General features: G+C 34.5%; 1 protein-coding gene across 1 annotated transcript; it reads left to right on the top strand.

Annotated features, from left to right (window-relative positions):
• The first annotated feature begins 372 nt into the window (after window positions 1–372).
• LOC124443517 lies at window positions 373–16370 on the top strand. Its single transcript, XM_046993969.1, has 7 exons — window positions 373–3373; window positions 3705–3764; window positions 7745–7888; window positions 8939–9037; window positions 12259–12408; window positions 12761–15823; window positions 16093–16370. Exons 1-7 carry the CDS (start codon window positions 496–498, stop codon window positions 16368–16370), a joined length of 6672 nt encoding a protein of 2223 aa, XP_046849925.1. The 5' UTR covers window positions 373–495.
• The last annotated feature ends 3885 nt before the right edge of the window (window positions 16371–20255 follow it).

Genomic DNA, 20255 nt, shown 5'->3' with positions numbered 1-20255 from the left:
AATGAAGATCGTTGCAACTTTGCGCACATGTAATTTTTGATTATTTGTAAGGAATAATTGATGGAAATGCTGGTTGATATTCAAAGTAAATGTCCATGGCGTAGATAGACTCGATAATTTGGGAAAGAGGCTTATATTCATTGATTTTAAGGATATTTCATTAATCATATAACATTCATATATGAAAATTGTCCCCTCTACCCATCCAACAGCAATGACATTGGTTACGCCATTGATAACTGTTGCAAGTTAAGTAAATCAGAGATATCGATCCCATTGGTTTGCCGTAAAAGAAATTGCTTTGATGATATGAACCTAACATTGCTGACAACATTCATTTTTTCAATGTGGTTTTATTTATTTTATTTTAATTTAGGTGTTGAAACATTTCTTTCTTTCTTTGAAAGTGAAGCACCAACCAACGAACCGGGCACACCTTCCCAAAGCTTCAAACACGAGGCAAAATTTACCTTAAAAAATGCACGCACTTTAGATATGCAAAAGTTTACTGAGGATAAACTGACCTCACATGACCAAATTCCAAAATATATTCTTCAAATGTTAATGATGGCCAACTACCATGTGCGTGAATTTACTTTGGAAGGAATCAACCCAATGGATGCTTTGTTAGGAATTTTCCATTGTTCTGACAATTTCTTACGACAATATATAGCTGTTAAACTTAGCGAATGTCAGCTTAGCGTTCCTTTTATTTTACCTGATCCTGATGATCCAGTGGAGAAGCAAACTATCTTGCTTTCAGCGTTGGGAAAAATAACAAAGTCTTGGAGAGGTGCCTCAATCAACGACTCGGCAAAAGAGGTGTACGCAACAGAACACCCCTTTCCAATAGTGTCATTTATCCGGCTGGGTAATGTGACCATGTCCAAATCGTCTCTGTTGAATAAAATTATCAGTGATGGTAATGGAGATCATGAATTCTTTTTTCATAAAAACATGGAAGGTGGCGATTTTGTAAGAAGAGTCGTTGATGGTTTGGTAGAACTTGTGTGGTATCTTCCTGGTGGATGTGACAAGAACATGTTAAAAAATGAAATCTGTTTTGCCAATCTACGTGGAAATGCCCAAAATTTTAAGAAGCAAGTTAATATACTTCGTGAAATATCAAACATTTTGTGCATTTTGCTGCCCTCGGAAATGCCTGACAAACGTGTGGAAAATTTTTTGGAAAAGGCTATGTCGTCCAAAAGTAAAATAGTCCTCATTTTTAATGAAAACATGCGAAAAGAAGTAAAAAATTACTACGACGGCGTGATCGATCAACATTCAACAAAATTATATTCATTCACTAAATCGTTAATGACATCCGATTACAGATTTCTGAAAAGTATTCGCCAGAAAATCCAGAGCAACATAAAAGAAACTGAAGTGAAATCTTTAGAAAAGGTGAGGTTACTATCACAGGAAAGTGGAGTTTATGTTGATTATGACCAAGCTAATGTTGAGTGGGACAAAACTTTCAAAACTTGGCTTTCTTTTGGGATTGAAGAAACAAAAAAGTGGTTCAAGCTTCAACTTCATATACCTGTTCTGGCGGATTTAGAAAGAAAGAAACATAATCCAAAGTTTCCTCTCAACAATGAAAACACGAGCAGAGAAAACGTTGTAATTGAACCATATGAAGATATAAGAAAAGAAAAGAAGGCTCAGATGGAATCATTTCAAAAGATGGATACAGAAATTCGTCATTTCCTGAATTCCATTGCTGTGATGGATGAACGAATGCTGAACAGAAATTTGCAACGATTGAAGTATTTATTTGATAAGGCTTCTCTATCGGCGATGGCAAAGTTGCATCACCAATATCGTCTAAAGTTACAAGAAACACACAATGACATGCTTGATTCACAATCCCAGGAAGAAAATCGTTTGAAAGATTTAGAAGCATTGATATCATACTCTTTATTTGGTTTGGAGCATATCGTTAGAGAGCTTGCTCAACTTCATCAACTCTCCGATTTTGTAATCAATAATTATGCCAGTGCTGGTGCGAAGATTCTTCTTTCAGGTCATCCTTTGGAATTACTAGATGGTGATTCAGGTTATCTACCTTTAACATGGTTTGATGCTGTTTATAAGGAAGTGGAACGCGAAACAAATAACGCTAGAATCTGCGTGATTTCTGTGTTAGGTATTCAAAATTCTGGTAAGTCGGCAATGTTGAATGCAATGTTTGGCTTGGAATTTCCTGTAAATGGGAGAAAGTGCACTCGTGGCGCTTTTGTTTGTCTTGTTCCACTTAGTGATCAACTTAAATCGGACTCAAACTTGGACTTCTTATTGATCATCGATACTGAAGGATTGAGAAGACGGGTTGATCCAACAGTGAGAGAACATTCTATTGAATTGGCAACTTTTGTTATTGGTGTGGCTGATGTCACGATCGTCAATATCTTTGGTGAAAAGCATAATGAAATAATAGAATTTTTAAACATGGTTGTTCGCGCTTTTTTGAAAATGAAGCTGCTGAAAGAGAAAAAAAATTACAAAATCCTATATCAAAATGTTTCTGCTACCAAAACCGAGGAGAATTTTAAAGCGAATTGGCAAAATTTAAAGCATGATCTAGACAAAATGGCAAAGCTTGCAGCTGCACAAGAAAACTGTGAAGATCAGTTTCAAAAGTTTGACGACATCATTGCATTTGACGAAAACAAAGACATGTTTTACATACCAAATTTATTGAAAGGAAGTCCTCCTATGGCTCCAGTGAATCCAAATTATGGTATTGCTGTGCAGGAAGTAAAAGAGAGTATAATTGAGTTAATGTGGTCAGAAAAATTGATCAAACTTACTGTTTCTTCGTTTCGTGAACGAGTTAAAAGTTTTTGGAAAGCCATACTCAAGGGAAATTTTAATTTTAGTGCTCGAAATATTTTCCAAGTCAAAGCCAATATATCAAGGGAGAAAAACTATTTTGAAAAATCAGTTAAACTAATCGTAAATGGAATGGCTGAAGTTGAACAAGAAATCCAAAGAGAATTACGAAGATGTACAACACGAGAGGAACGTGATACATGTTGGAAGAAAAGTAAAAAATATATTGTGGACACGGCTGAAGAACTCAAGACAAAAATGGAAGATGAAATGCGGACAATTTGTTTAAATAATGAAGATGGATCAACAACTCTTGAACAATGGAAAAAAGACATGATGCATAAAATTTTTATGCAAAAACGAAGTCAAGAAATGTCTGTCATAACAAGTTGTGAGGCCACTTTTAACTATCTACAGCAGCGACAAGATGTTGAAGAGATGCAACAAAGTTATGAAAAGCAACTTTTGGATAAAGCAGACAATTTAATGTCAGATCAAAATGCAAATGAGGAGGAAGAATTCTTAAAGGTATTCGGTAAGTTCAAGCATTTGTAAGACATTTCACGAACATATTGCTATGGTTTTAAACAGGCAGTCTGTCCCTCTTCAAAATGTTGTATTGTTAGTGTAACATGTATGAACGACTCTTGAACAAGTGTAAGATCTATTCATATTCATACAATGTTTGATATTCATAAGAAACGTTCTTCACATGTGCCCGTTGAAAGAACTAAATGCTATAAATACTGTGATAAAACCAAAGAAAAAGTAGTCGGGCTCATTAAGAATAAAATTTAGCAAAATCTGACGAATTGATGTAACAGATTGATTGACCAAAAATTAAAAAAGTTTTGTTTCGTTTTTAGCTTTGAAAATATTTGAGGAAAGTGTAAATATTACAAAATGTGAAGAAGAACCTGTTAATGGTATGTAGCTATATCTACGTATGAGAAATAACGTAAATATCAACGAGACGGCGGACGATAAGATGTTGAATTGACAAGATAAAAAAAATATATCATAAGTTTTAAGCAGAAGCTCAGCTCACCGGGAAAGTTTGAAGATTGAAAAGTTGTGAAAATTTTTTTTAACTTTGGTCTGGCGAAAATACGTCGGAAATTTTATTAGAGATGGGTAAAATATTTACAACGCCACAGACTATATACTTATAGCTCCCGTACGCCTATGACATATAGAATTGCTATATGTCTGTAGTTAAAAGTCGCGTTATTCCATTTCTGCAACACATATTCCCAATCATTCACTTTCAGAGACACTACCGGATGTAATTTAAAATGGTTAATTCAAATTTACTTCCATAATTTAGTAATAGCGTGATTGAAATGATGCATTTAACGCAAACGACAACTTTTTTAAATTTTTTAATGCAGACATGTTTAAGCAAACTTATGCCATCTTCAGTGCAGTATAATGAATAAATATTAGAATGGAGTTAATATATAAAGAAATTTGATACAAGACAGGTGTATTGACATGTCTTGTATCAGATTGGAAGTAAGGGATGGAAGTGGAAGTTATTTACAATTTTGTAGTGATTTGAGGTGTTAAGTATTTACAAGTTAAAGATAGTACTGATATGCTGAATTTGTTTGTTTAGATTAGGCTTGAGTTTTTTGATGTACAGTGCTTCTTTTAGTTTTAAAGAAGAAGGAGTGTGGGCACTGTCTAATATACGAAAGCATGATTGTGAGTATATAGATTTGCAGTGTGGTGATGAGAGGAGGTGTTTAATTATGTGAGAGTTTTCATCGGAAGTGGTATGCTCTTTAATCCGTGTGGAGTGGTGGCGGCTGGTTTCGCCAATGTAGCGAGAATTACATCCCGCACAAGAGAATTCGTAAACCACATTGGATTTCAAGAGGAAAGGGATGGGGTCTTTAAAGCGGAAGAAGTTTTCGATTTTAAAAGAAGAAAATACTAGTTTTATGTCTAAGTTATTGCAGTAACGTCTGACCAAGTTATGTAGTTTTTGTTTTGTGATTTGTGAGTAGTGGCCAATGTAAGGTAGCTTGAAGTAATTGATTTGGGGTTTTGCTTGTGTGTGGTCTTGTTCATTGTTAGTTGTGCTAGAGTTAGTGTCGTTGTCATGTTTTTATTACTTGGTTTATGAAATGCAGGGGGTATGAGTTACGTTTTAGAATGCCAATAAATTCTTTTTGGTCGCGTCGATAGCCTGTCTGTGTGTTGTCGATTTTTTAATACGATGAAAAAGAGTTTTTATGAGTCCTGTCTTGTATGTTTGTGGAGTGAAGCTAAAAAAATTCAATAAAAGTCCGATGTATGTTTTCTTATGGAAAATTGACGTATTTAAGGTTTTGGATTTAGAGTTTTTAGTTATAAGTACGTCTAGGAAAGGTAATTGTCTTGTCATGTTCTTTGTCCAAAGTAAATTTAATGTTCTTGTGTTGTTGATTCAGGTAACTGAAAAAAGATGAGGCATCGTTTTCGTTATTAAAAATGCAAAAAATATCGTCTACGTAGCGTCTGTAAAAAAGTACGTCTGGTCCGTTGTAGTGTTTTATCCAATTCCTTTCATGGTGACCCATAAAAATATTGGCTCGTAATGGTGCTAATGGAGAACCCATTACAACTTCGTCGATTTGATCGTAAAAGTTTCCGTTTAGTAGAAAGTGTGTTTGGCTTGTGGCAATAAGAAAAAGTTGTTTGAGGTCATATCGGTTGATGAGGAGGTTAGGTTGATGTAAGTAAATAAGGTCTAATGCAATGTCAATGGTTTCATTTAGTGGAATGTTAGTGGATAGGCTTTGGACGTCTAACGAAACTATGTAATTGTTGTTAATATCCTGGTTATGAAGTTCGTCAACAAAAGTAAAGGAGTCTTTAGTCGTGTAGTCGTTTGGTATGATAAGGTTGAGCAGGTTGCATAAGTACTTAGCAAGGTTGTAGTTATAAGAATTGATGGAAGAAACTATAGGTCGGAGAGAAAGAGCAGTTTTGTTATCTTTATGTTTGTATAGTTTAGGAAGACCGTAAAAACGGTCAGGTTGTGACTCTCTGGGGAAAATGCTCGAGTATACGTAGTCTGTTATGGATCCTTGTCTCTTAAGTTTTCTAATGAAACGCTGTAATCTACGTTCTCTTAAATGAGTGGAGTCATTTTTTAATATTTTGTACTTAGACTTGTCATTTAATATTTCCATGCAAGAGTTGTTGTATACCGTTCTGTCCATGATTACAACTCCGTTGCCTTTATCTGGTTTTAGTATAATGAGGTTCTTGTTGTTCTTGATGTTCTTTAAGATGCAATGTTTTTCAGGTCAGATGGTGAGGGACGATATGAAGAGGTGTTGCTTTGTGCAAAGTAGATTAGTTTGTTCCGGATGTAAGTATAGTCTTTTTGATTGTTCAGGTTGTTTGCGATGTTAAAATGGATGCGATCAAATGTTGAAAGGATGTCTGCTTCATTGAGCTTCGGTAGTTTGATGGAAAAATAGAGACCATTCTTGAGTATATCGAGTTCTTCAGGCTTGGGTTTGTGTGATGATAAGTTCGTAACGGTTTGTTTTTGATTGAAAGGAAGTGTTTTGTTTCTGGTGAGGGTTTTAAGTTTCTTGCAGTGGTTATGGAGTAGGTTGTTTATTTTCTTCTCAACGTTTTTAGCGAGAGCGTTTTTCAGAATGTACCAGTCAATGGGATTCCGCTTTCTTTTGTTTTAACCGATTTTTTGTTCATATCTTCTTCCAGCTTTCTTTTCTCTTTTGCCTTTAAGACTTGAGTACAGAGCTGATCAACGGCTTTCGCCATCGAGTTGTTGTACTCGTCGAAATTTATATATTTGAAATGTTTTATTCTTCTTTGGTGATCAGTTATCAATAAGGAGTCTCAGAGTTAGCATGCTGAATATATTATGAAATGAGAATTTCCTGAAATAAATACGTGTTTTTTGTATCTTTAGTGTTCTATGTGAAATTGTTTTCATTCACATTTAAAATGCTGAGGTTTTGAATATAGCTTATTTCTATATTAAGTTTCTTTTGAAAACCTAATATATTGCAAAAAAGTGTCGCTGATATACGTTGATGTTTGGTACTACTGTATAAGCATATTTTCATGAAATTATGATTTACTTTGAAGCCATGATATTTTTTGATACGTAGAGCCAACACACATTGCCCAGAGTCATGAATGTTCATAATGCTACTGACAATAGGAAACATGCTTATTAATGCCATTTGTTTATGTAGCTAAAGAGTTTTTTCATGTCTGAAGTTCACTTCCAGTCAACTTAGAATACATACTTCATACAAACTCTTTTCTTACTAAATTGAGTATACAACCCCTGATACAAAAACATACATATTTCAAGTTAGCTTGAACAGATTCTTATATAAGTGGCCTTATTGGTTCTTATTTTCTTAAGAAAAAAGTGACTCCTTTTTGGCTGTCGTACATTATGCCCAAATTGTTTTTAAAAATTACAGTATGTGCCCTCATACCAAAACTATATCACAGTTAATAGGTCTTATCTAGGATTCAGACTTCTATGTCATTTTCATTACTTTGTAAATTAAAAGTTGATTTTTTTGAGTTAGCTATATTTAGTTTCATAGAATGATCTTCACATTATTTTGTGCGGTGATTTACCTGTAGGATACGTTACCATGGAAAAGCTATCTAGTGTTAGATTAAAACTTGTTGAGAAAAAAAGTTTAAAAAATGTTTTTCGGCTGATTTGTTCAGTTCCAGAGGTAAATCCAGAATTTCATCCAGGGAAGGGTGCATCATTTGAAAATGTTGGAATGCAGTGACATTTTCTTCAAAAATCTATTAAATTATATGAGCTCAGGAAGGGGTGCACTTCTGGATCCGCCTCTGAATTCGTAAACTTACGAGAAGAGACTTATTGTGTATGTTGGTAAATTAGAATCCAAGCAAACAATTGACAGCAAGAATTTGGATGATTTCAATGAAGAAGACAAGGAAGGCACTCACGCCAAAAAAAATCAAAAGGAAAGCGTAATGGAAGAAAACAGAAAATCCTTTCAAGATGATGGAGAGTATATGAAGGGTACGTATTCATGAGTAACAAACAAAATGTTGAACAAGGCACAACATTTAAATACGATTTTAAAAGATTTAGTAGCTTCAACTCAACGCAAATCTTTTCTTGTTATGTTATAAAGTATGGATTATGATGTGAAGCAGCATGGATGTTTTCATTGGACACACTTTTTTGACCATGTGAATGCCAAAGCCATCTTACATGAAAACTTTTTACCATACAAAGATATAATTTCTTATTATATATCAGTTTTGAAGTTCATGAAGTTAACAATTAATTTGAATTAGACTCTTTGTGATTGTTTAAGGTACGTTTACACACAACAATTTGTCGGGCCGACACTTACGCCATATTACGTGATTCTTGCCATGTGTGGAACATTTGTCGTGTAAGAAAAATCGCTGTGTGAAAATCATTTGTGTAAATAATGCACCCGATATATTTACGCAATTTCGAAAGCAGAAAAAGAAAAAAAACAGGTCAAAGAACAATATCAAAGCAAAATTAAAACTTGTCATTGTAGCAACGGAGAAAATGTTTATTATTATTATTGCCTCAACAAATAAATAAAAAAAATATTAGGTAGAGTGAGTGCAAATTTAAATTTTGCCGTATTTCTTTTTTAAGAAGATATTCTTGACTTTTTTCGTTTTCTGAATCGCTGCAGCTTTTGATTTTTTCAATAAGAAACAACAACGCTTTTAACACTTTTTTTTCCAGTGTTGACAGAAGACATTTCTATACTCATTTTTCGGTAATCATAATTTTCTTGTTTCAGATGCTATAGCAACAAAGTAAAGATCGGGATCAAATCTGTAGTTTATTGCAGATTTTCATCCGATTTTTGAGTCGGGTTACTTTCCAAAATATGGAAAGAACACGTCATATGGCGTCAGTGTCGATAAATTGTTGTGTGTAAACGTACCTTGAGTCTTTTCCTTTCCCTAGAACTAATTATTTCTTGAAATAGAATGAAATTTGTAGGAGAAGCTGAAAAAATTATGCAACATTGTTTCTCCAACAACTTAAAAGTAAAAATGAAGATTCTGTTTCTAGATATGAGAGAATTTATGCAAATCACAGAGAAAAATAATTTGGATAATTTTGATGAAAAGAAGAGAAACGAGGAAGACAGCAACACTAAAAATGTTGAAGGTAAATGCGTGTAGAAACCCTCTAATGTTAAAACGTGGTATGACTTCTATTAAGTCTTTTTCTATAGATATGCATGTGGTAGGAAAGCCAATTAGGGACGTATAAAGATCTTACAACTTGTGTGTTTCTTGATTTTAAACTCTTATCTTCATAAAAAACGTAATGTAATGCTGGAAATCATTGAAAGTCAGCGTATCCGATTGCTGACTGTCATTTTCGCGCGCTTGGACGTTTGAGTAATGATCAATGGACATGCATCTTTCTGATCATTAATGTCTGAAAAGATAAATAACTGCAGATAAGCTGATTTTTAGGAGTACGAATGGCAAATTCAATAAAAAAAGTTTAAAGTTTGTAATTGGTGGCAAAACTCGTGGAGTTTATGGCTTGCATTGATTATACTAAAGTGCTTGGTTTAAATTTCTCGTTAACATTTAAGATTTTAAAGAAATGACGCTGCGTGAGGAGAAACTGAGTGCCATTAGTAGTTCAGCGAGCTTCTGAAGCGTCGGATTGTTTAATGTCGCATCTTGGATGTCATTACAGTAGAATTGGCATGCAGATGTAGTTAGAAGTGACACATACTCCTCTGTATAGCCATGTTCACGGTTGGTTTTGTATTGGGTGGCGAAAGATAGAGTCGGCTGGATTGGTTTTGCCAGTCTAATAGCGAATAGTTAAGTTGTATGGTTGTAAGCGAAGATTCCAACGTTCCAATCGAGTTGGGGGGTTTGGCTTTTGGGATGTTTCAAATGTGCATCAGCAGTGGTTTGTGATCAGTAATTAATGTGAATGGTGCGTCATGTATGTAAATGTGAAATTTTCTACAAGATATTACGCAGGCGAGGGCTTCGCGTTATGTATAAGAATAACGTTGTTCGACTGAAGACAGAGATCGACTGACATAGGCTATCACCTTGTTTTCGCTGTTACCTGTGGAGGGAGGGGTTTTTTGAGTTAGAACAGCTCCTCAGCCAACAGGACTGGCATCAAAAATTACTTCTGTGGCATTGTTTGGATCGAAGTATGCCATTGTAGGGGTGGTTGTTAAACGACATTTCAATTCATCGATGGAATGCTGATGTTTTTGTGTGCATTTCCTTTTTGTTCCGTGATAAGTGAGTGCACGAAGTGGATCTGTGACAGTGGAAAAGTCATAAATAAAACGGGAGACGTAGTTGACTGTTCCAAGAAAACTACGCAGTTCTTATGTGTAGGTAACATTTGTCAAAAACGCATTTTTCTAGAATTAGCGTTAGTCCACTTTCACTCAAACGTTGCATGAAAATTTTCTTCTAGATCTTTGTCATGTTCTGCTTTTGTCTTGCAAAAGATGATGATGTAATCACTTATGTTTAAAGCTCCACAGACACCATCTTGTATCGCTTCAGCCTCTTGTGAGTGGTAAACGTCGTGATGTGTCTTGATTCTGGTACTAGAAATAGCTGGTGGTTGCCAGATTGTAAATTGAGTTTACTAAAAAATTTGGCGGCATTGATTGAATGAATTATATCATGTATGGTAGGTGAAGGATAGCGTTCTCGGCAAATAGCGCAGTTAGGAACTGCATATACACACTAACACGGTCTTTATTGAGATTTTCAGGTTTCGGGGTGCCTACCTAACAACTCACCCATGGTGTGGGGTGTGTTACATCTTTGATTATGTCGTTTTATTATTATGTTCTTGATTATGTTTGTTTCTGGGTAATATGCACTTTTGTTTCAACATTCCGTAGTTTCCCAATGCCTTGAAAAACGTGTGAGCATTTTTCAACAAGAGCGTGTGTTTTGGGACATGTATTTGTAGTTAAGCACATAAATTTGTATGATGTGGTTGGTGCTTTGGGAATCTTTGTTTGTTGGGTGGAGGGTACTTCTTTCGAAGAGATGCGGTTTGTTGTTGAGTGAACTGAATTAATGTTTAGCGTAATGAGAACGAGTTCCTTCGCAGTTTTTGTAGCTAAGCAACGATCCATAATCTTCTTTGACAACATAATGATTTGAGCTTTGATTTCTTTGTCAACATCATTAAATTCCCATGAAGACGCTAATTGGCGAAGCCGAATAGAAGCCGAGTTTTGTTTGGTATCCAAGAACCTCTGTCTCTTCCTCGTTCTGTTTCTTGTCACTAGTACGACTAGCTGAGAAAAATGTTGCTGTTTTCGTTCTAATTGATCTCGATCACTTCGGAGATGTATCATTTGAACTACACGATCACTAATTTCCATCAAATTTTCCACAAGCTTTAGCGGCTAATTACTTCTTTCCATTTTTCTAACTGTGTTAAATATGACATCTCTCACTACAATGCTGTAGTCTATTGACTGATGATGAAGCTTACAAAATCTTGATAGCCTGAATACCTCTCTGGAATTTTCCCATTTCAAACAACACAACGCAACGTAAAGAAATGAGCATGACGAACCAGTTTTGACGGTAAACCATGCACTGTCTGGCAAAGTCTAGCTGTGATTGCTCTTTACCGTAGATATACTTTGAATCCGTCATCCACTCGTTGTTGCGCCTGTTTCCCCTTCTTGCATTTCACGACTTTAAATGTGGTAATGTCGCACCAGTGTTTTCCGCAGATGATTTTCGGCAACTTTTGAAAAAAGGCTTTCACTGTGTGACTCAGTCTTTTTTATCATTTAATGTGGGAAGCTTTTCTTGTGTCGACAGCTTTGTTGACACCCACCTTCCTTGCACAATATTACAAAATTATTATAAAACAGCAGCGTAACCACTGAACATAGATTTGTTTTACTTAAATCATCGTTAACAATTTATGGAGTGGAATAGATTGGTAAATCAGTATATTGTGGGAAACACCCCAGAGTACTCAATTTTTACCAACGTTTGCAGTACTCACCTTGTCATCCATGGAATTCCTGAAAGAAATTATTACCTCAAAATTTTGTTTTTCTTTGCTTTCAATAATAACGGTGAAACTTGACTTTGCTGAGATTTTTTTTGCTATAATTCTAAAATATCTGTGAAACGTTTATATAGTTATTTATAAGCAGAAAAAAATAAGCTTGCTTTATAATCCACATGTCTTTCGAATAAAGACGAAATATTGCCTACTCTGTGTCTAAACTCTTGCTTCATCTTGAATATCAAAAAAACGGGATCTTATTTTTGTACTATGTATATGTGTAATATGTATATATCAACCTATGAATATATCAACCGTAGACACAATAACATTTTTGTCTTTAGTTGAAAGTGAATCCATGGTGGAAGATAATTCTGATGATTTTAATAAAGAAAATAAAAACGAGGATGACAAACACGGTGAACATGTTGAAGATGAAAGCGTTAAGGAGGAAAATGTTAGTTCTACAAAAGATGCCAGACAAAGTATAGAAGGTACGTATTCAGAGTTTGTATCTAGTGTAGCCATACTAAACTTGCGTTGGAGATAAAATTGTCGCAAACGAAAAAGGAAATAATTCTAAACATGAAGATTTTATTGACAATACGTATATTAACGGAGAGTTATATTAAAAGATGTGAAGATATGCACTTTGTTTTTGAAAACACTCAAATTTGACCATTTAATTATTTTCATTTTTTGCTTTTACTTCAAAAGCGCTGATTAATTCCAAATTTTAATTTGCAGGCTTGTACGTGAATCATCTCAGTCCTTTGTTGTTTTATTTCATTTATACAAAGAATTAAGAGCAATTACAATTTTTTTGTTTATTCTTATCTCCATTAGGGTCAGAAGAAAGTAACGCTAAACTGGGAGAAACATTATCACAACTCTGCGCTAGGTTGAACTTAAATGTTGAGTCAAAGCTTACCTTAAAACATGCACGCACTGTAGACAATCACATGTTTAATGGCGATGAACTAACGTCTACTGACCAAATTCCTGGTTATATTCTTAAAACATTGATGATTGCAGACTACCATGTCCGTGAACTTACCTTTAAACCATTAAATTCAAACAAAAGTGGTGAAGTTTCCAATGAATTAAATGAAGACACTGGTTCTGATGCGAGTGACAGTGATAGCGAAAGTGGAAATGAAATTGAAAGTGTGGAAAGGATTAACCCTATGGATGCTTTAATAGGGATTTTTTATTGCTCTGATATTTTTTTACGGCAAGATCTAGCTGTTAAACTTACTGCTTGTCAGCTTAGCGTTCCTTTCATTTTACCTCATCCTGAAATGCCAGCAGAGCGCGTAATAATCTTACTTTCAACGTTAGAAAAAATAACAAAATCTTGGAAAGGTGCTTCATCGGAAGATACTGCTAAAGAAGTCTACGCAACAGAACATCCGTTTCCTGTAGTGTCTTTTATCCGCCTGGGTAATGTGACCATCTCTAAATCGTCTATGATGAATAAGATTATCAGCGACAATAATGGTGATCATGAGTTCTTCTTTCATAAAAACATAGAGGGTGGTGATTTTGAGAGAAAAGTCGTAGATGGTTTGGTAGAACTTGTGTGGTATCTTCCTGGTCGATGTGACAAGAACACCTTAAAAAATGAGATCTGTTTTGCCAATTTACGTGGAGATGCTCAAAACTTCAAGAAACAAGTTGATATACTTCGAGAAATATCAAACATTTTTTGTATTTTATTGCCCTCGGAAATGCCCGACGAGCGAATGGAAAATTTTTTGAAAGAGGCCTTGCTTTGCAAAGGTAAAATAATTCTTATTTTTAACAAAAAAAGACGGGAAGAATCTAAGAAATTCTACAACTGCTTGAAAAATCAACATTCCAAAAAGTTATCATTGTTTACAAAAGCGCAAAAGACAAACGAGTTTATATTTTTACAAACTATTCGCAATGCCATCCAGAGCAACATAAATGAAAGTGAAGTAAAATCTTTAGTAAACCTTAGACTTTTGCCGGAAGAAAGAAGCCTTTATTTGGATGATAAAGAAGCTTATGTCGAAGCTTTTGGAAAAACAGTTGAAACTTGGTTTCCTTGGTGCAATGAAAAAGCAAAAAAGTTGTTCAAACTACAGCTTCACGTTCCTGCTTTGGCAGATTTGGAAAGAAGGAAACACAATCCAAGTCTTTGTCGCAACATTAAAACTGTTACCGATCTTAATAAAGTGTATGAAGACATTGGAAAGGAAAAAAAGGCTCAGATGGAATCTTTGGCCAAAATGGATGAAAATGTTCTTCATTTTCTTAAATCTCTTGCTGTCATGAATGAGAATGAACTAGTAAGACGTTTACATCAACTGAAGTATTTGTTAGATAAGGTGTCGCTCTCTGAGATAACAAAACTGCATCAACAATATCGTCAAAAGAAAAGCAAAAATTACAATTCACAATGTGAAGAAGAAGAGCGTTTAAGAGAGCTGGAAGAATCAATATCGCATACTTCGTTTGGTTTAGAGCATATTTTTAGAGAACTTACTCAACTTTATCAATTGAAGAATGACGTAACAATTGATTATACTGGTGCTGCAGCAAATATTCTTCTTTCAGGAGAACCTTTGGAACTATTAGATGGTGATTCCGGATACCTGCCATTGGAATGGTTTGATGCTGTTTATAAGAAATTGGAACGCAAAACAAACAACGCTAGAATTTACGTCATTTCTGTGTTAGGTATTCAAAGTTCCGGTAAATCGACAATGTTGAATACAATGTTTGGTTTGGAATTTCCTGTAAGTGCAGGAAGATGTACTCGTGGTGCTTTTGCTAGTCTTGTTCCACTTAGCGAACAACTAAAATGTGACTCAAATTTTGATTATGTGTTGATCATTGATACTGAAGGTCTGAAAGGAATGGCTGACCCAATAGTGAGAGAACACGATAATGAATTGGCAACTTTTGCTGTTGGTGTGGCTGATGTCACGATTGTCACTATCTTTGGGGAAAACTATAATGAAATGAAAGAATTTTTGGCCATGGCTGTTCATGCTTTTTTGAAAATGAAACTTGTAAAAGACAAGAAATCATGCAAGATCGTCCATCAAAATGTTGCTGCTAATGACGCTGCAGATAAGTTAATGATGGATAGGCGAAATCTAAAACAAAACCTAAACCATATGGCAAGGCTTGCAGCAATACAAGAAAATTGTGAAGATCAATTTCAAACGTTAGATCACATAATGGCATTTGATGAAAATAAAGACGTATTTTACATACCAAGTCTATTGAAAGGAAGTCCTCCCATGGCTCCGATAAACCCAAATTATGGTAGAGACTTGCAAAAAGTAAAGGAGAATATTATTCAGCTAATGTGCTCAAAAGAAGTGGTCAAGCTAACTGTTTCTTCATTCCGTAATCGAGTTAAAGGTCTATGGCAAGCCATGCTAAAGGAAAACTTCATTTTCAGTTTCCGAAATGTGATCGAAATCAGAGCTTATGCATCTTTAGACAAAAAACTTTTCAAAGAATCAGTAAAACTATTGGTAAATGGAATGGCTGAAATTGAGAGAAGTATTGAAAGAGACTTGAAAAGATGCACTACACGACAAGAACGAAAGGGATGTTGGATAAGCAGTAAAAGTCGTATAATTGAAAAAGCAGAAGAACTCAAAACGAAAATGGAGAAAGAAATGCAGACGTTTTTTGAAAGCAGTGAAGATAAATCTACCCTTGAACAATGGAAAGAAGACGTGATGGTTAAAATTAAAACATACAAACGAAATCAGGAAGCGTCTGTTATAGAAAATTGTGAGGCAACCTTCCACCATCTGCAGCAACAACAAGATGTTGAAGAAATGAAAAAAAATTATGAAAAACAACTTCTAGAAAGAGCAAAATATTTAGTGTCAACTCAAAGAACAAATGACAAAGAAGAATGTAAAGCAAAATTTTAAAAAGAATGGAAAGAATGGATTGACGAAGTTCCCCTTTGTGAGGAAGTAAGGCGTGATGTCAATGAATATATGGTTTATGTTCTTCTACCAGAAAATTCTGATCTCAGTGCTGAGATGTTAACGAAACTACAACCAAAAAAGTATAGAATTTCTGCTTTTTTTAATGCTGATCCTGTCCTTTATAGAAATATGCCTTCATTTATGGTAGGGCTTATTTCGACATTGCCCAATCTATGTATACTTTTATCATAGACAATATGTCAAAGGCATATGATATCAAAAATATAGTTATCTCTAAAGGACAGCAGTTTGCAGAGAGAGTTTCCAACATTGCTGTTAGATTTACTAATAATGATCTTAAAGCGATGTATAATGAAATCATTTCTACTATTGATAAAGAAACAGAGAAACAAAAAATGAAATTTAAAAAACCATTAGTATGTGACATACTGTTATACACATTTGCTCGTGCCTTTCCAATTTTTGATAAAATGGAAGAGCGTTATCTTGAAGAGCGTGATATTCAATAGAGTCTTGAAAAAACATTAAGACCAAGGCTGGAAAAGTATTTTATCAACCTTTGCAAAGAGATGGAGAAAGAAATTTTGGCTGCCACGTCATTGGTTGATGTGCTTCGTGAGCCTATAAAATCAAAACTTAACAAAGGCATTGTAACAGCAGTTTATACTAAGCTTTCGACAAAAGCATGTTTCTAAGCAAGGCTCACTTTCATGCCAGTGTTTTGATTCAAGTTTGAGAAAACGGTAGTTTTGAATTGTATGTTCCTTGCTTAAAGAATCCTATTCAATTTTTGGAAAAAAATTAAAGGAATACGTGGAAGACTTTTGTTTGAACACAGGATCGAAACGCATCCGATCTTTGTTGAAGAAACAAAGAGAGAAGCTAATGTCAGACAATCCCTTACTGATGCTGAACTGGATAGTGAAACTGTTAGTAATTGGCAGCCAGCACCCCACGAAAGGCATTCAAAGTTATGTTTAGGTGTCGGGCTGTCTGTCCATTTTGTAAAGCTTTGTGTGATCAGAATATGGAGCAATCAAACCTTTTAGTTGATGATGAAAACGAGACAGAAATACACTAACAATACTCGACAGAATCACACCGTCCTCTGGGTTTGGCAGGTCATTGCAATTCTGAAACTGAGATTTTGGTTTACGATATTTGTACATTTTGAGTAGCTGGAAGTGAAACATTTCAAAACATTGACACAAATTGGGAACCACATCCCTACAAAGATTATCAGTCAGTAAACGATTACTATAAATCGTGGAAAATTCCTCCAGATCCCTCATTTGAAGCTTCTAAATATTAACAGTGGCTCATGGTAAAGTTCTCGAAACAATTGGCAGAACATCATGAAGCAAAGGAAGCAAAAATACCTTCGAGTTGGAAAAATGTGACCTTCAGTGAGACCGTAAAACAACTGAAGGAAGAATGCAACTTATAAAAATCTTCATCAAAAACATCGCCTGAATTCGATTTTTAAACAATTTTCTTTTTGTAACTCTGTTTGAGCTCGTTTTTGTTGAAATATAATTTGATCATTACCGGAATCATTTCATGTTTTTTTGTTAAATAAATGTTTGAAGAAGTAGACTAAAAGTGTTGTGATTACCTTTTTGTATTGTTACCTACCAATGCGTTAATGAAATATGGCGATCAATTCGTTTAGAACTATACTTATAATTTAACAACCTTAACTATGTAATCTGTACTTATTAAAAGACATCCAGTTAAATATTCATTTCGTGACTATATAATCTACAAGTTATTTACCTTCCAAAACATTAAATAAATAATGTAACGATAGTTAAAAATTTTAAATACAATTTATTTTGCTGTGCTGGGTCTTAGCTATAATTGTTACAAAGACGAAAAAAATAACATATTGTTCACTATGACGAAAACTAATCACATTGACAACATAAAAAAAAACCAACAAACGGCAATGGTGAGAGTCGAAATAGACTTTACATCTTATTCATGATAAATATCGAGTGGGCTTTCAACGCTACGTGCAAAGATCTTTTCTTTATGGAGGTCGTGGTGGAAAAGCAATATGATACTGACTTATTGGTGAAAAGAGAAGATTGTTATGATTGAAGTCGATAAAATCTTTTGTTGCTAAACGTTCATTTGGAATTTTGTCGTGATATATGTTTCTGGCACAAAAAGTGCTGTGGCTTGTTTGACAAATTCTTTTGTCGCTAAAATATTCCTTTAATAACATGAGTAATAATTTAATCTTATAGACTTCAATTAATTGCTTCATTTTAATTAGAAAAGCAACATAAGTAGTCATTCTTAATGGTAGTTTTCGCACATAATTTTTATTTTAAAGTCTTGTAACTAAGCATAATTCTCTAGATTGTAATTTCGTATGTTGTATGTTGTGTACGGGTCTTAATAACGTATGAGACCGTCAAGTACTAATTGTAACTATATTTAATTTTTCTGACGATACTTCTATATATCAATTATCGTTTACTTTTCTTAAACATGTAAAAATTTATATAAAATGTAAACATGTTATTATCTACACGGATATGTGTTGCTGCATAACCTGTATTTTCGTTGCAAAATGTCGTAATATGAAACAATACAACCACAATACCTGTACAACATTTCAATCATACTTATGCTTTTCATGTATAACTCACGGGAAAATGATCCACCATGTCGGTTTATAACAATAAAACATTATGATATTATTTGTTGAGACACCTGCATGGTTGATATAAAAACCACAAAAAAGTAATATCACTTACTTAATGATTAAGGGCCCATTCACACTTAATTCGTTTGCTAATCGAATTAGTTGATTCGAATTCGATTTTTTGAAAATTAAAAAACACGAGTGTTCACATTTAAAGTTTTATCAGTATTATTTTTCGCTTGATAACATAGTATCATAAGAAACTCAAAATGATAGATATGTATTAGCAGGTATTTTTGTCTAATTATAGGGTATTGTGTGTACATACTTTAGAATCTAAAGTTTAAGTAAAATTAATGTTTACATTTGCTTCACATGATTGACATTAAGTTTTGGCGCCTTTCCTAAACTATCTTTGAACCTTAGATAATAACAATATTTAACGAATATGAATGGCAGAGATTACTGCAATGGGCATACTTTTACGAGAATACCAAAAGAACGCAAAAACAACAGCGAAAAGATCGAGGGTAATACGAAAAAAATGCTGCAATACTTTCAAAAGAATGCAAGGTGTCACGTCGCGTTACTTTTTGCTTATAAGTAAAATTGTAAAATATTGCTGCAAGCAAACACAGCAAAAAGAACGCGTGACATGTGTGACAGCATGAAAAGTCTAGTTACTAAACTAAAAACATGTGATTGTTCAAGATTGATTTGATTCTATTCGCGTTGCAGGTTCACATTATCATGCAGACTGAACTAATCCGATTCGAGACCACCTTTTTAAGAGGCCAAAGTTAGTTCGGATCAAATTTGTTTTCGCAGAAATACTGTACTGGATCATAGACATTGCTTTCACAAATTCCAGGCAAAATGATGATAAAGATTTTCAATTAATCCAAAGTTGCCAAATCAAAGTATATTATTGATTTTATTCCAAAGCCATCATCAGAGTATATACTTAATATATTAATCCTAACACGGTTTTTACATGCACATGAAAAACATGTGACTTGGACGAGATTTGAACTCGCACCTTCGGCATACTAGTCCGCCGTTCTACCTGTTGAGCTACCAAGCCCACAGGGATTGGAGTCGAGTCAAATCTCTTTTAAACTGCGTATGGACGAGAGATTCTCGCCACTATAGCAGTTTACTGGATGGCGGTTTGAGATTCTCGCCACTATAGCAGTTTACTGGATGGCGATTGACTCGACACCAAGCCCACAGGGATTGGAGTCGAGTCAAATCTCTTTTAAACTGCGTATGGACGAGAGATTCTCGCCACTATAGCAGTTTACTTATTGATTTTTGGTGAGAAAAAAGAATAGTGAGCGATATGAAATACTTTAAAGATGAGAAGGATGAAGATCCATCGAAATTTCCTTTTACCACAAGGTATGGTAAAAGGAAATTAAGCTAAACCAATACATTTTTTTTATATGTAATAGCTCGATTATCCAACAAGAGTGACAAGAAGCTGAACCAAAAGCTTCAATGAAGTATCGAACCGTTAAAAAAGCATTTAATTTTCATGATGATAAGTCTGGCAATTTTGGCTTTGAGGAAAAATTTGAAATATCGTTTAATAAAGAGTGAAAGAGGTGAAAAATCTTCTAAAGTTAGAATAACATGGCACAGTTTTGGCTGATTTGAAACGCAAAAATATCATGCTAAATTTTGGGGCAATGATAAAGACCAACACGTCACATGAGAAAAATGGATGATGTCTGTA

The sequence above is a fragment of the Xenia sp. Carnegie-2017 genome, unplaced genomic scaffold (genome assembly GCF_021976095.1).
Source record: "Xenia sp. Carnegie-2017 unplaced genomic scaffold, XeniaSp_v1 HiC_scaffold_21, whole genome shotgun sequence".
NCBI classification, from domain to species: Eukaryota; Metazoa; Cnidaria; class Anthozoa; order Malacalcyonacea; family Xeniidae; genus Xenia; species Xenia sp. Carnegie-2017.
This window is presented reverse-complemented; position numbering and strand designations above follow the sequence as displayed.

What these genes read in the sequence shown, in the direction of transcription:
- LOC124443517 (XM_046993969.1), top strand. Translation starts at nt 496, where the DNA reads ATGCAAAAGTTTACTGAGGATAAACTGACCTCACATGACCAAATTCCA. An exon ending in AGAATTCTTAAAGGTATTCG is followed by an intron (nt 3,374 to 3,704) that starts GTAAGTTCAAGC and finishes TTTCGTTTTTAG; the next exon opens with CTTTGAAAATATTTGAGGAA. An exon ending in AACAAATGACAAAGAAGAAT is followed by an intron (nt 15,824 to 16,092) that starts GTAAAGCAAAAT and finishes CTTTTATCATAG; the next exon opens with ACAATATGTCAAAGGCATAT.